Raw genomic sequence first — 14,056 nt, 5'->3', positions numbered from 1 at the left:
TTTTTGAAACATTCCTATTATGAGAAGCCTATTATGGCTACCATTTATTAAGCACCTAACTACTGTTTAGGGTAAACAGTTGTGGGTCCATTAGATGATAGCTGGGGAGCCCAGGAACTGTCCTGCTTTGGTTGGTTCCCGATGAGAGAAACCTACCTGAACCCACTCTGAGTGTAGAAAAAAACAACTACTGAAATATTTCACAAAGCCATTCTACTAAAGCCTAATTCTAAGCTGTGGGATATATCCAATATTTAAGCATACTCTCACATAGCTGAGAAAAAAAAAAAAAAAAAAAAAGAAATGTAGACCCCAGGAGCCAAAGATAATCTGCTTCCACTACCCCCGGGTTCTAGCATATTCCAAGATATACTGGAGTGGGTAGGGGGAAAAAGCAATATGCATTCAAATGTCAAGTTGAGACCGAAGTTGAGACTCTTAATTTTGAGCTGTTAGAAGTAAAATTTCACCAAAATAATATCACAATAATGTTGCTTTCACAAGTTTAGCGGCAAAAGAATCATTTCTTTGATCCTTACTTAAGATTTACAAGGCTGACCAAAAGTTGAAATTATTGGCATAAAAGTGATAAAATCAGACAAAGCATGGTAAAGACTGCTTTATTGGTGACAGTTACTACAAGTCAATAAATATTGATCCCCAAAGAAGAGCTCGGTTATTCATCAGATTACTGGTCCATAGAGAGCTGAATGAAACTGAACCAAGTGACTGCTGGGAGGATTGAAGTCACTCCTGCTTCTTGGGAAATGAAGCCACAGCCAGCTGATATATGGCATATGCTGTTCCTAAAAATAAAAAACAAAAAAGAACTTAACCAGAAATTCTAAGATCTAAGTGTATAAATTTAATATTCCAGTTCAAAAGTTGTAAGTTCGCATTAAGACTACCTTAATTGGAACACAAAAAAGTATTTTGATAGGTGCTGGAAAAATTTTAAATAAATATATGTAAAATATATTTAATCTAGTTTTAATATAGAAAGTGTGGCACAATAATATATTTGTCAACATAAAATGCAAAAATTTTTAAAAATAAGATCTAAGAACATTTACAAAGGTCATTTCCATATTAACCCAAGACTGCCTGAGAAATGCTAAGGACGATTAAATGCCAAAGAAAAAAAAGAGTTCAAAATATGCAAGCCTTCCCTCTAAAGTGAATGTAAAAACAGTGGTATAAAGTAATCAAATGTAATATAAAAAATAGCTGATAACTGGGCCGGGCATGGTGGCTCACACCTATAATACCAGCACTTTGGGAGGCTGAGGCAGGCGGATCACCTGAGGTCAGGAGTTCGAGACCAGCCTCAACATGGAGAAACCCTGTCTCTACTAAAAATACAAAATTAGCCAGGTGTGCTGATGCATTCCTGTAATCCCAGCTACTTGGGAGGCTGAGGCAGGAGAATTGCTTGAACCTGGGAGGCAGAGGTTGCGGTAAGCCGAGATTGCACCATTGCACTCCAGCCTGGGCAACAAGAGCGACACTCCATCTCAAAAAAAAAAAAAAAAAAAAAAAAAGCTGACAACTGGAATTTCATTTTAAAAACTACTTACCAGAATGTCTAAGAAATGGTCACATTGGCCAAAAGGAATTTAGGGCTTTATCTTTTTTTTTTTTTTGAGATGGAGTCTCCCTCTGTCGCCCAAGCTGGAGTGCAGTGGCACAATCTCAGCTCACTGCAACCTCTGCCTACCAGTCCAAGCAATCTTCCTGCCTCAGCTTCACGAGTAGCTGGGATTGCAAGTGTGTGCCATCACACCCGGCTCATTTTTGTGTTTTTAGTAGAGACAGGGTTTCACCATGTGGGCCAGGCTAGTCTTGAACTTCTGACTTCAGGTGATCTGCCAGCCTCAGCCTCCCAAAGTGCTGGGAATACAGACATGAGCCACCATGCCCAGGCTATACCTTTTATAATAAACTGGTAATTCTCTGATGGCCAGTGATGATGAGCATTTCTTCATGTGTTTTTTGGCTGCATAAATGTCTTCTTTTGAGAAGTGTCTGTTCATGTCCTTTGCCCACTTTTTGATGGGCTTGTTTGTTTTTTTCTTGTAAATTTATTTGAGTTCATTGTAGATTCTGGATATTAGCCCTTTGTCAGATGAGTAGGTTGCAAAAATTTTCTCCCATTCTGTAGGTTGCCTGTTCACTCTGATGGTAGTTTCTTTTGCTGTGCAGAAGCTCTTTAGTTTAATTAGATCCCATTTGTCAATTTTGGCTTTTGTTGCCATTGCTTTTGGTGTTTTAGACATGAAGTCCTTGCAAATCAAAACCACAGTGAGATACCATCTCACACCAGTTAGAATGGCCATCATTAAAAAATCAGGAAACAACAGGTGCTGGAGAGGATGTGGAGAAATAGGAACACTTTTACACTGTTGGTGGGACTGTAAACTAGTTCAACCATTGTGGAAGTCAGTGTGGCGATTCCTCAGGGATCTAGAACTAGAAATACCATTTGACCCAGCCATCCCATTACTGGGTATATACCCAAAGGACTATAAATCATGCTGCTATAAAGACACATGCACATGTATGTTTACTGCAGCACTATTCACAATAGCAAAGAGTTGGAACCAACCCAAATGTCCAACAACGATAGACTGGATTAAGAAAATGTGGCACATATACACCATGGAATACTATGCAGCCATAAAAAATGATGAGTTCATGTCCTTTGTAGGGACATGGATGAAACTGGAAAACATCATTCTCAGTAAACTATTGCAAGGACAAAAAACCAAACACCGCATGTTCTCACTCATAGGTGGGAATTGAACAATGAGAACTCATGGACACAGGAAGGGGAACAGCACACTCCGGGAACTGTTGTGGGGTTGGGGGAGGCGGGAGGTACAGCATTAGGAGATATACCTAATGCCAAATGATGAGTTAATGGGTGCAGGAAATCAACATAGCACATGGATACATATGTAACGAACCTGCACATTGTGCACATGTACCCAAAAACCTAAAGTATAATAAAAGAAAAAAAACTATGAGAAAAAAATATATATATATATAATAAACTGGTAAATGTGTTTCCCCAACGAGGGGACTGTGGGAACCGCAACTTAAAGCCAGTCAGTCAGAAGTTCCAGAGACCCAAACTTGCAACTGGTGGGAAGGAGGGGACAGTCTTGTGCCATCAACCTGTGGAATCTGATGCTATCTCCCAGTAGATAGTGTGGAAACTGAATTGGAGGACACCTAGCTGGTGTCCATTACTTGGTGTGTAGGGAAAAACCCCCACACATTTAGCAACAGAGGTCTTCCATGTTGATTGTTGTGGTGTGAGGGCAGAGTTTCCCAAATAGGTAATTAACATAATTTCTTCATCTTTAAAATGAGGACATATTATAGACTTCATGCAAGATTTACAGAAATCCAAGTATGTGGCATTCCTATGAATATGATAGGCACAAAATAATCACTCAAATATAGCTTCCCTTCTCTTTACCTTCCAGTGAAAGTATTGTTCCATACAAATTTTGTTTTAGTCATAAATATGTCTGTACAAAGTTTAGATGTAAAGTGTGCTTTTATTTTGTATCACAGTCAAAATGTTTTAAAGCCCTTGCTATAAGAAGTGGGATATAATGGATGTTTTTGACTGAAATATAGCCTTCACTGCCATCAATGGGACTCAGAAAGCCAACTCTATCACAAGATAATCATCAAATCTTATTGGTGTTATTGTTTTATTAAGACATCAAGGCCAGGCGCAGTGGCTTATGCCTGTAATCCCAACACTTTGGGAGGCCGTGGTGGGCAGATCACCTGAGGTCAGGGGTTCAAGACCAGCCTGACCAACATGGAGAAACTCCGTCTCTACTAAAACTACAAAATTAGCCAGGCATGGTGGCACATGCCTGTAATCCCAGCTAGTCAGGAGGCTGAGGCAGGAGAATCGCTTGAACCCGGGAGGCAGAGGTTGCGGTGAGCCGAGACCACGCCACTGCAATCCAGCCTGGGCAACAGGAGCAAGACTCCGTCTCAAAAAAAAAAAAGACATCACAATGCTCTTATACAGTATGTATCAGTCACCCTCTCGAATCATTATGAGATACAGTAAGATATCAAATTCTGGAGACAGACTGCCTGCATTAAAATACTGGCATAGCAAAAGCAATAAAGTTATCAGTTATCATTACTATTACTTTTCTATAAACTTTCAAACATTCCAAAGGCCTTACCACCAACTGTAAGAATCATGGTGGCTCTATACAGGAGGGCATCAGCTATCCCACCCTTTAGATACAGTGGAATTTCATCATCTTCCTAGATTAAAAAAAAAAAAAAGACAATAATAAATGTCTCACTCATTTCCAACTGTTTCAAAAGAACAGGCATATAAAATGATACAGCTCCTTAAATCCCTAGAATTAAAGTATTTTAAGTATTAAAATTTAAAAGACCTACAATTTTCTTTATTCTGTCTCTACTCCTACTACTTTTAAAATAAGAATTCCTAAAAGTCAGCATTCTTTTTCCACCATTAATTTGAGATCCATTAATGATGGTCTTTCCAAAGAATATATAAACATTAAAGCTATAAAACATACACACTGATCTCAACAACTTTAATATAACTTAAATATAAAAGAACCAATAATTGCTACACATTAGATTTAGTCATAGGAAACTTTTTTTCCCTTAAAAAACTGGGGAAGGGATTTTGGTTTATAACCCTAAATTATATCCCTAGCATCTAATCCGGCATACAGTAGCTATTTAGTACATCTGTTCAATAAAGTATTTTATTTTTATGTATATATGATACAACTATTTTTAATCACTTTAAGTTTTATTTAGGAAAAGCTAGAAACCATAATAAAACAAAAATTAACTCATAATCAAACTACTTATAAAGGTAAATTGCTCTGCTCCACCAGGTCTTTCCCCAAGAGACAACCACTATTAGCAGTATGGTACATGTCCTTGACTTTTTTTGTAATGTTTATATTGTCATATGATCTAATTTATACACATACTTGTTTATCCCAACTCTACCTTTTGGTAATCTAATTATTACAAGTAACAGTCTCCTATAAAATACTTCAGTACCTGGAACAGTTTTTGTTTCTCTGGAACTTTATTTTTAAAATGCCTGCGGGAAGCAGTGCTTATGGTCCTCTGCCCAATCTGACGAAGAGCCTAAAACGAAAATATTATTAAACAGACTTAGAGCCTAAAGAAACCTTCAAAACCAACTATTTTCAGTCGTTTATATTATAGAAAAGGTAAATTGAGACTTGAAGCATATCTGATTTGTCAGTAGCAAAGTCATGAAAGAGCATCCAGGTTTTTCAATTTGTCATCCATCCTCTGCTCTTCCAATTACATTCTGCAGTCTCCAAATAACATATTCAAGAAGCAATTCATACAGATTCTAACCAAAAAATAAAATCATGATCTCTACCTGAACAGAACCAGTAGCATTTTATAATCCTTGATGCAAACATATTGACATACACATATTACAACAATAGTGCTTAACTAAAATACACCAAACTCAAATATTTTCATAATATACTGCCATATCATCAAAAACCTGCCTGGCGTGGTGGCTCACACCTGTAATCCCAGCACTTTGGGAGGCCGGGGGAGCAGATCACCTGAGGTCAGGAGTTCGAGACCAGCCTGACCAACATTAGAAACCCCATCTCTACTAAAAATACAAAATTAGCCAGGCGTGGTGGCACATGCCTGTAATCCCAGATACTTGGGAGGCTGAGGCAGGAGAATCGCTTGAACCTGGGAGGCAGAGGTTGCAGTGAGCCGAGATTGCGCCATTGCACTCCAGCCTGGGCAACAAGTGCGAAACTCTGTTTCAAAAAAAAAATTCTATTACTAGGCAGGCAGATCACCTGAAGTCCGGAGTTCGAGACCAGCCTGAACAACATGGAGAAACCCTGTCTTTACTAAAAATACAAAATTAACCGGGCATGGTGGTGCATGCCTGTAATCCCAGCTAATCGGGAGGCTAAGGCAGGAGAACCGCTTGAACCCGGGAGGCAGAGGCTGCGGTGAGCCAAGATCGCCCCATTGCACTACAGCCTGGGCAAAAAGAGTGAAACTCCGTCTCAAAAAAAAAAAGAAAAAAAAAATCTGTTACTTGGCCAGACGCGGTGGCTCACGCCTGTAATCCCAGTACTTTGGGAGGCCGAGGTGGGTAGATCACCTGAGGTAAGGAGTTCGAGACCTGGCCTGGCCAACATGGCGAAACCCCGCCTCTACTAAAAACACAAAAATTAGCTGGGTGTGGTGGTGCGCACCTGTAATTCTAGCTACTCAGGAGGCTGAGGCGGGAGAATCGCTTGAATCCAGGAGGCAGGGGTTGCAGTGAGCCGAGATTGCGCCACTGCACTCCAGCCTGGGCGACAAGAACGAAACTCCGCTCAAAAATAAAAAATAAAAAAGGCCGTGCACAGTGGCTCATGCCTGTAATCCCAGCGCTTTGGGAGGCTGAGGCGGGCTCATCACTTGAGGTCAAGGGTCCGAGATCAGCCTGGCCAACATGGTGAAACCCCGTCTCTATTAATAATACAAAAATTAGTAGGGCTTGATGGCGAGCGCCTATAATCCCAGCTAGTTGGAAGGCTGAGGCAGCAGAATCGCTTGAACCTGGGAGACGGAAATTGCAGTAGGCCGAGATCGTGCCACTGCACTCTAGCCTGGGCAACAGAGTGAGACTACGCCTCAAAAAAATACATAAATAAAAACAAACTACAACAAAAAATCTATTACTTGACAGCAAATAGACTGGCATGATTCCTTCTCAATTAAAATGCTTCTCTCATTACATTTTTCCTAAAAAATTTTAAAGAGGGTATACAGCTTTCAAAGAAGAGACTTGCACTACATATCCAGTTGAATTAAATAATCAAACAAATATGCTCTCGATTTTCTAAAATTACATTGAGGATTTTAATGAAGCAAAACTTCATTAAATAATGTAAAAAGTAATCATTGTCGCATTTTTCTTTTTCAAAATGTGGGGAAATATTTCACATGCTCCAAATCGGGGAGGGGTGAAGGGCAATGCACAATCGCCTGACGGAAGTAACACTGCACTTCAGCCATGACTATTCCTAAAGTTCCACCCAGAATTGAATGGCTTGGTTTTTAAACTGCCTTCTCAAGCTCGCAAAGCTCAAAACCATTGAAACTTAAAACCTTTCAGTACCAGAAGAACACCTTTCTGCTTGATGCTTCCGGGTGTCAGACACTCCCCACTGGGTCCTTGGTTTTACTCAGATCGGAGCTACTAACCTCATCAATGACCGACAGGGTTAGGGATGGTGACTAAGAACCCAAGACGGGTCTAACCCACGAGTCTCTGGTCACTTCCCCAGCCTCTCCACTCCTTACATCCACCCAGTAACGGCCTGGGGCGAGAGGAATAGACGGAAGGGAAAGTAAGGTCAGGGGAAAAGGACACGAATCAAGGTGACTTCATTAGCCGCCTTCTGCACCCCTCCCAGGTGAGGGTTTTCTGTCGTGGTGCCTCAGCCTCCTCTCCACTCCCTCGCCCCCATCATGAATGCAAGATGAGAAGCTCCTCACCAGCAGATTCCGCAGCATCTTGGCTGTTACTGACCAGCAAACGCCACAACTGAACACCAGCAACGAAAATGGCCACGCCGGAACCGGAACTACCTCCGAGTCTTGCGTAAGCATTCACTAACTTAAATCTTTCCCGGCCGAAGAGAGGCTTGCGCTCCTAACCATAGAGAGCAAAAGAAAAACTAGAGCGGCAGTACGGCTCTATCCGCTCTAGCCGGCTCGCCGTCTGTCTCGTGATCTCGTTCCTGACTCTTTCGATGTTCAGGAAGCTGCTCCGTGGAGCTAAGGCTGGGGAAAAAGCAAACGATTTATGAGACGAATGTAATAAGCTTAGACGAAGTCAATGTGAGACCAGGCTATCAAAGAAAACTAGTGTCTGTTTTGAGCGAGAAGGCGTAAAACTGGGCAACCTTTAAGCCGCTAGAAACTGAACAAAGACTGGGTTGGCCGAAATACAGCTCTGAAGCCTCATAAAATTCAAAAAAGAATTACTCCTCTTACACGGATACAGTCAGTTTTTTCCACCGAAGGAACTGCTGCGGGACATTACTGTTCCTTGTGTTGAGAATATGCTGTAAGAGCTGTGTCGAGATACCAATTTTTATCTTCTTGTACCTTCGACTGCTGCAGAACTCCCCAAGCAAGAAGCTCTTCCACAGTGTCCCCAAATTGTGGAAGAGGCTCGCTCGCTTCTGAGGAAACGTTAGGGGACAAGAAATGGGATGGCGAATCTGGACTCAAAAGTCTTGCTGTCCCAGATCCAGCAGGGCACTACATTCATTATTGGAGTTGAGAAGCACAGCAATTATTTGTTGTACAGAAAGGCTGTCGGTGTCATCCATTTTGCTTAAGTAATCCCCATTACAAGTGTTTATTTCTTGTCCTTACCCTCAAGTATGTACAAATGCAAATATCTACCCTGTATTACAATAATCTTTCCACCTTTCTACAAACTCTTACAAATTATGTGATTGCCATTTCAAATAAGAAACCCATAGGTTCAGCAAAGGATAAAAATTAGTAATATTAAAACTATTCCTTATAATCCTTGGGGTTTTCTTCTTCACAATCTATTGTATGTCAATGGGCCCACCAAGTTACCAGTCCCAGTTAAAATTCTCTTCCTCCCCAAGGTTTATAAACACCCCAATTCATGTCTTCCTTAGATTGGTACTGAAAGGACCTGGTTTTCTACACCCCTCTGGATTATGCATGTAACCAAAACTCTGGGCAAAATTACCACGTGCCAATAGCTAGGGCGTGGGATTTTTTTAAGTACATTGTCCATAATCTGAATTTGTTAGTTGTATGTGCTCTCTTATGTTTTCTCCACTTAGCCAACTCTAGATTGTAAATTTCCCAAGCGCAGAGATTATGTGGATTTCTTACCAATCCCCTAGCACTGCTAAAGGCAGTATTAACCAATACATCCATTAATTACATTGAGTGACAGATCTAAGAAGCTTATGACTGTCCAAAAAGAGCCATGAGGCCGGTCGCAGTGGCTCAGGCCTGTAATCCCAGCATTTTGGGAGGCCAAGGCGGGCAGATCATGAGGTCAGGAGATCGAGACCATCTTCGCTAACGCGGTGAAACCCCGTCTCTACTAAAAATACAAAAAATAAGCCGCGCGTGGTGGCGGGCGCCTGTAGTCCCAGCTACTCAGGAGGCTGAGGCAGGAGAATGGCGTGAACCCTGAAGGTGGAGCTTGCAGTGAGCCAAGATTGCTCCACTGCACTCCAGCCTGGGCGACAGAGTGAGACTCCGTCTCAAAAAAAAAAAAAAGCCATGAATTCACATTAAATAGATCCTAAAGTAGACATAGATTCTTATATGCATGTTATTCAGTACAATTTCCCCCTTTACTGGATCATTCCATCTATTAACACATTCCCAAATTAAAAACAAACAAATTCCTTTGATTACCGTTACCATCCTATAGACTTCTTTATACTTGTCTCTCCTTCTCCTCCTCCTAATCTTTTTTTGATCCCATTTTGGGCAGGCTTTTACTGCTCTTGTTTAGAATCACCAATAGCTTCCAGGTTGCTAAACAAACTGTCAAACTCAATTTTCACCTTCTCCATCTATTAACAGCATTTAACATAGTTAATCCGTCCCTCACCATATACTTTCGCTTTTTAATTTGGAGGTAAACCATACGTGTAAGAAAGAGTATGATCATTTGAAGCACGGTCTTAAAGTGGCTTCCACAGTACTCCTTCGGTGGTTCTCCTATTTTAGCGGCTGCTCCTTTTAGTTTCCTTTCCTGGATCCTTATCCTCTTAACCTCTAAAATTTCAGTTTCTCACCTTTTTTCTACATTCATCCATTTTGTGATTTCTTCTAACATTGAACTACTCCTCCCACTTCCTGTAGATTGTATGAAGAAAAAGAATTTTTTTAGGAAAGAAAAACTATTCATGTGCTGACAACTAATCTCCTGCCTGGCCTTTGCCATTAACTTGAGACATCGCCACCTAGATGGCTAATGCGCATCTCAAACTTACAAACAAAACTGAATTCTACTTTCCACTCCTTATTCCCCAACTTTCTCCTCTGCAATTTTCCTTATTTCAAGCCTTAAACTTTGTTTGCTATCATACTCTATAAACCAATTTATTAAAAATTTCTATTGGCTGCACCTTCAAAATATAATCTGAATTGAACCACTTCTCATTATCTCCAACAGTACTACTACTACTGGCCAAGCCATCATCATCTCTTGTTCAGATTATGTCAAAAGCCTTTTTAACGGGTTTCTCTGTTTCCACTCTTCCACTATCTTCCACACAGCAATGATTCTTTTAAGAACTTAAGTTGGATCATATGACTCTGCTCTAAACTCGGTTGTGTTTACTCATGTATCCCTGGCATCTAGAATAGTAATTGGCACATAGAAAATGCTCAATATACATTGATTAAATGAATGAACTGTATCCGCACGAAAGAATGGATTATTGAGTATAAAAATTCAAAACATCTGTCTTAGTACTTGTACTCCCTCCAAATGTTTTCAGTCCGAGGGTTCCTCATTCATTATCTTCTTGCTCCTTTTCTGTAAGTTGTGATTATCCTGACATACAAATGACTGAAATTTGCCTGGGTACCTAACAAACTTTATTGGATCTCCCCAGGCACACTAGAAACATTACCACATTTTAAAATTCATCCTCTGAACCAGAAGTTACTTTCAAAATAGAATGCTTTCCAAAACATCAGTTTGGGGTTCTTTTATCCTTACTCTTTCGTAATGTTAGAAAACTAGAAAATGTTTCTTTTGGAAAATACTTACTCCGGAGGGTTTTGTAACAGTATAACAAAATTGGCAGGGGGAATATGTGAGAAATATCTGGGAAACCTGAGGTAGGTCATGGTTTAAGTCTTGTCAGTAAGATGGACATCAGATGTGAAAGTACTAAGTGAAAATATCTCATAATTACTGATGCAAAGTTACCAGAGCATAGTTACCCAATCTTTTTTTTTTCCTTTAAAAAGCAGACAAGATAACCCTGACTTTGATCCTGCCTATAGAATCTATAAATAACAAAAACAGAGGGAAGCCAGAATAGTTTTGTGTGATTTGGATGTGTGTGCGTACACACCTGTTAATTCTAGATCCATGCTTAATCCACTTCCAATTTTATAAAAATATAGAACAGTTTCATGTGAACTTTAATGTTACAAACTACTGGTTAAGAGATAACATTTCAATATAATTCCATACATGATCACATTCTGAGTCACTTTCGGAAATCAGGAAACAGTTGCTGTCTTAGTTGCTGTATTAGTTTATTACTTTATCTAATTGCAAGCCTCAGTCTTTTCATCATTAAACTTTAGTTGGACTAACTCGTAATGATCTTTTTCTCTGACTCTAAAGTCCTTATGATAAACAATTTGATAAAACATATGAATGAGGACTAATCTCTGATTTTTTTTTATCTTGCCCAAATTCATATCTAAAGGGTCTGGGGAGTCCTGCCCTACAAACCACAAATTCTCATCAGATGGGTTTTATTTAACCCTGTATATTATGACTTACTTTCCCATGTGACTCTGGCATAACGAGGAAGAAAATCAAAATGTTTTACCCCAAAACATGCTTCTCTGCCATACCTTGAAATTGCCCTACAAAGTTTCCTGTTCTCCGCATTCTATAGAGAATCTCCTTTCCCCTTTGTTTTCTTTCCTTCCTTTCCAGATCCAGGAGATAATCAACTAAGAGCCAGGCACTCTTATAAGTCTGATAAGACACATTTTATAACCTGCTCTCTCTGCAGTCTGCTATCTGAGTTTCCTCTGCACAATAAAACTTAGTCTCCACAATCCTTTATCTTAACCTAAACATTTCTTTTCTATTGATCCCAGATCTTCAGATAAACTCAATCAGTTGTCAACCAGAAAATGTTTACATTTACCTATAGCCTGGAAGCCCCCCACTTTGAGTTGTCCCGCCTTTCTGAACCAAACCAATGTATTTCTTAAATGTATTTGATTGATGTCTCATGCCTCCCAAAAATATATGAATCCAAGCTGTATCCCAACCACCTTGGGCACATGTTCCCAGGATCTCCTGAGGGCTGTGTCACGGGCCATGGTCACTCATATTTGGCTCAGAAGAAGTCTCTTAAAATATTTTACAGAGTTTGACTCTTTTCATCAACATGAACATGAGTCACTCCCCATTGAACAATAATTACCGGCTACCTACTATGAATGTAACACTTTGTAATACACGCAAGGGAATATTGTTTTAAAGTGTCTGACCTTCTGGAGAATACAATCTAGGAATATCATACATAACAGTAAATTTGATGCAGACATAAATGACTCTCCAGGTAACTGGCACAATAAAAGTTGTATGGGAAATTCAAAGAAACTAGTGGGCTAAGGTTGTAAAAAGACAGAATTTTGGGCCAGGCGCAGATTATAGCCTCACCCCTGTAATCCCAGCACTTTGGGAGGCCGAGGCGGGCAGATCACGAGGTCAAGAGATCAAGACCATCCTGGCCAATATGGTGAAACCCTGTCTCTACTAAAAATACAAAAATTAGCCTGTAGTCCCAGCCACTCGGGAGGCTGAGGCAGGAGAATCGCTTGAACCCGGGAGGCGGAGGTTGCAGTGAGCTGAGATCACGCCACTGCACTCTGGCCTGATGACAGAGTGAGACTCCGTCTCAAAAAACAAAAGACAATTTTGGCAGGTCTGGTAGAACAAATGGAGCAGAAATTAAGTCATTCCAGACTTAGGACAAGAACATGATTAACAATCTGAATTTGGAATCAAGCGTTGATGTGCTGCAGAACTGCAAAAACAAGAGGCCTAGATGGAGTGAAAAGAGAAAAAAATATATTGTTGTTAAGAACTTGGAGGTCAGACAGATCCTGAATCTGCCATTTAGTGGTAGTGACATGACTGAAGGTAAGGTACATAATCTATTTACACCTCAGTTTCTCTTGTCTTTAAAATGGAGATAATAGTATTCATCATCATTGGGTGGCTATTAAAATAACTCAATAAATGTTTACTATTATGGGAAGAAAGGTTGGGTAAGAAGAAAAATCTAGGCAAAAGCTATAACATTTGCAAAGGCAAACAAGACAGGGTGGCCAAATGTCTTGGGGAATTGCAAATGGTTTGATTTGCAGAACAAACGAAGAATTGAGGTAATAGTGGAAGGCTGATTTCAGTGATGAATTAAACAACTTGACGGGATACTTAGAGGTTCAAGTAGCAAACTGTTAAAATCAGAGCTCTATTTCAAGACCATTCTAGTAATGAAAGGCTGGATTGGGCATGAGTTATTAGGGTCACAGAGTCTGTCAGAAAGCTCTCATAGTAATCCAAGGAGGAAGAAAAACCTAAACTAAATCATCAAGAGAGACGTAGATAAGGGGAGGGATGAGAGACCCAACTAAAAGAAAGAACATTCAAAAATCAACACAATACAGTGATTAGGTTGGGCAGCTGGAGAAGAGAGCTAGGGTTTCTGGCTTACCTCAAGGTGGTTGGCTATACCATTCACAATAACAGGGAATGTAAGAAAGGTTGGTGTGAGATTATTCCTGTTTTGACCTTATTAAACCCAGGCTTGTGTGGAATGATTGCTACTTGGGCCTTATTAACTTAGGTTAATTCATTATTAACCTTCATTTCTCGAGAGATTAATAATGAAAAATCTAGAGCTCAAGACAGATGTCAAGGCACAAGAAAAGATAGAGAAGTCAGTCAGTGTTAAGACAACAGAAATAATAAGGTGCTTAAGATTGTTCAGGGAGAATGTGTAACTTAAAGGCACAGAACACAATCTCAAAGAACTCCCAACATTTTATATGGTTAGCATAATTAAGGAATATACAAAGGAGACTAAGGAACAGATAAGGGGAAAAAAAATCAGGAGAGTCATTCACAGAAGCCACATGCTAAAGATGGAGAGGGAAGGAAAATGCCTATCAAATG

General features: G+C 40.0%; 1 protein-coding gene across 2 annotated transcripts; it reads right to left on the bottom strand.

Annotated features, from left to right (window-relative positions):
- Nucleotides 1-604: 604 nt before the first annotated feature.
- On the bottom strand, nucleotides 605-12,958 carry COX7A2 (cytochrome c oxidase subunit 7A2). Of its 2 annotated transcripts, XM_063630228.1 has the most exons (5): nucleotides 9,906-12,958; nucleotides 7,594-7,881; nucleotides 5,092-5,181; nucleotides 4,221-4,305; nucleotides 605-806 (listed from the first exon to the last, which is right to left on the bottom strand). In XM_063630228.1, exons 2-5 carry the CDS (start codon nucleotides 7,705-7,707, stop codon nucleotides 748-750), a joined length of 348 nt encoding a protein of 115 aa, XP_063486298.1. In that variant the 5' UTR covers nucleotides 7,708-7,881; nucleotides 9,906-12,958; the 3' UTR covers nucleotides 605-747. The 2 variants fall into 2 exon arrangements, with proteins under 2 accessions (XP_063486298.1, XP_055111922.1); XM_055255947.2 differs by having other exon boundaries at nucleotides 7,594-12,958.
- Between the last annotated feature and the right edge of the window lie 1,098 nt (nucleotides 12,959-14,056).

The sequence above is a fragment of the Symphalangus syndactylus genome, chromosome 2, assembly GCF_028878055.3.
Source record: "Symphalangus syndactylus isolate Jambi chromosome 2, NHGRI_mSymSyn1-v2.1_pri, whole genome shotgun sequence".
NCBI lineage: Eukaryota > Metazoa > Chordata > Mammalia > Primates > Hylobatidae > Symphalangus > Symphalangus syndactylus.
Note: the sequence above shows the minus strand (reverse complement) of the source record. Positions and strands in the feature narration are given on the sequence as shown.

Coding starts and splice junctions, on each gene's coding strand:
- COX7A2 (XM_055255947.2), bottom strand. CDS start 7,707: ATGCTTACGCAAGACTCGGAGGTAGTTCCGGTTCCGGCGTGGCCATTT. Junction 5,182..7,593: donor AGATGCTGCGGAATCTGCTG/GTGAGGAGCTTC, acceptor TTTTCGTTTTAG/GCTCTTCGTCAGATTGGGCA. Junction 4,306..5,091: donor AGAAACAAAAACTGTTCCAG/GTACTGAAGTAT, acceptor TTTTTAATCTAG/GAAGATGATGAAATTCCACT.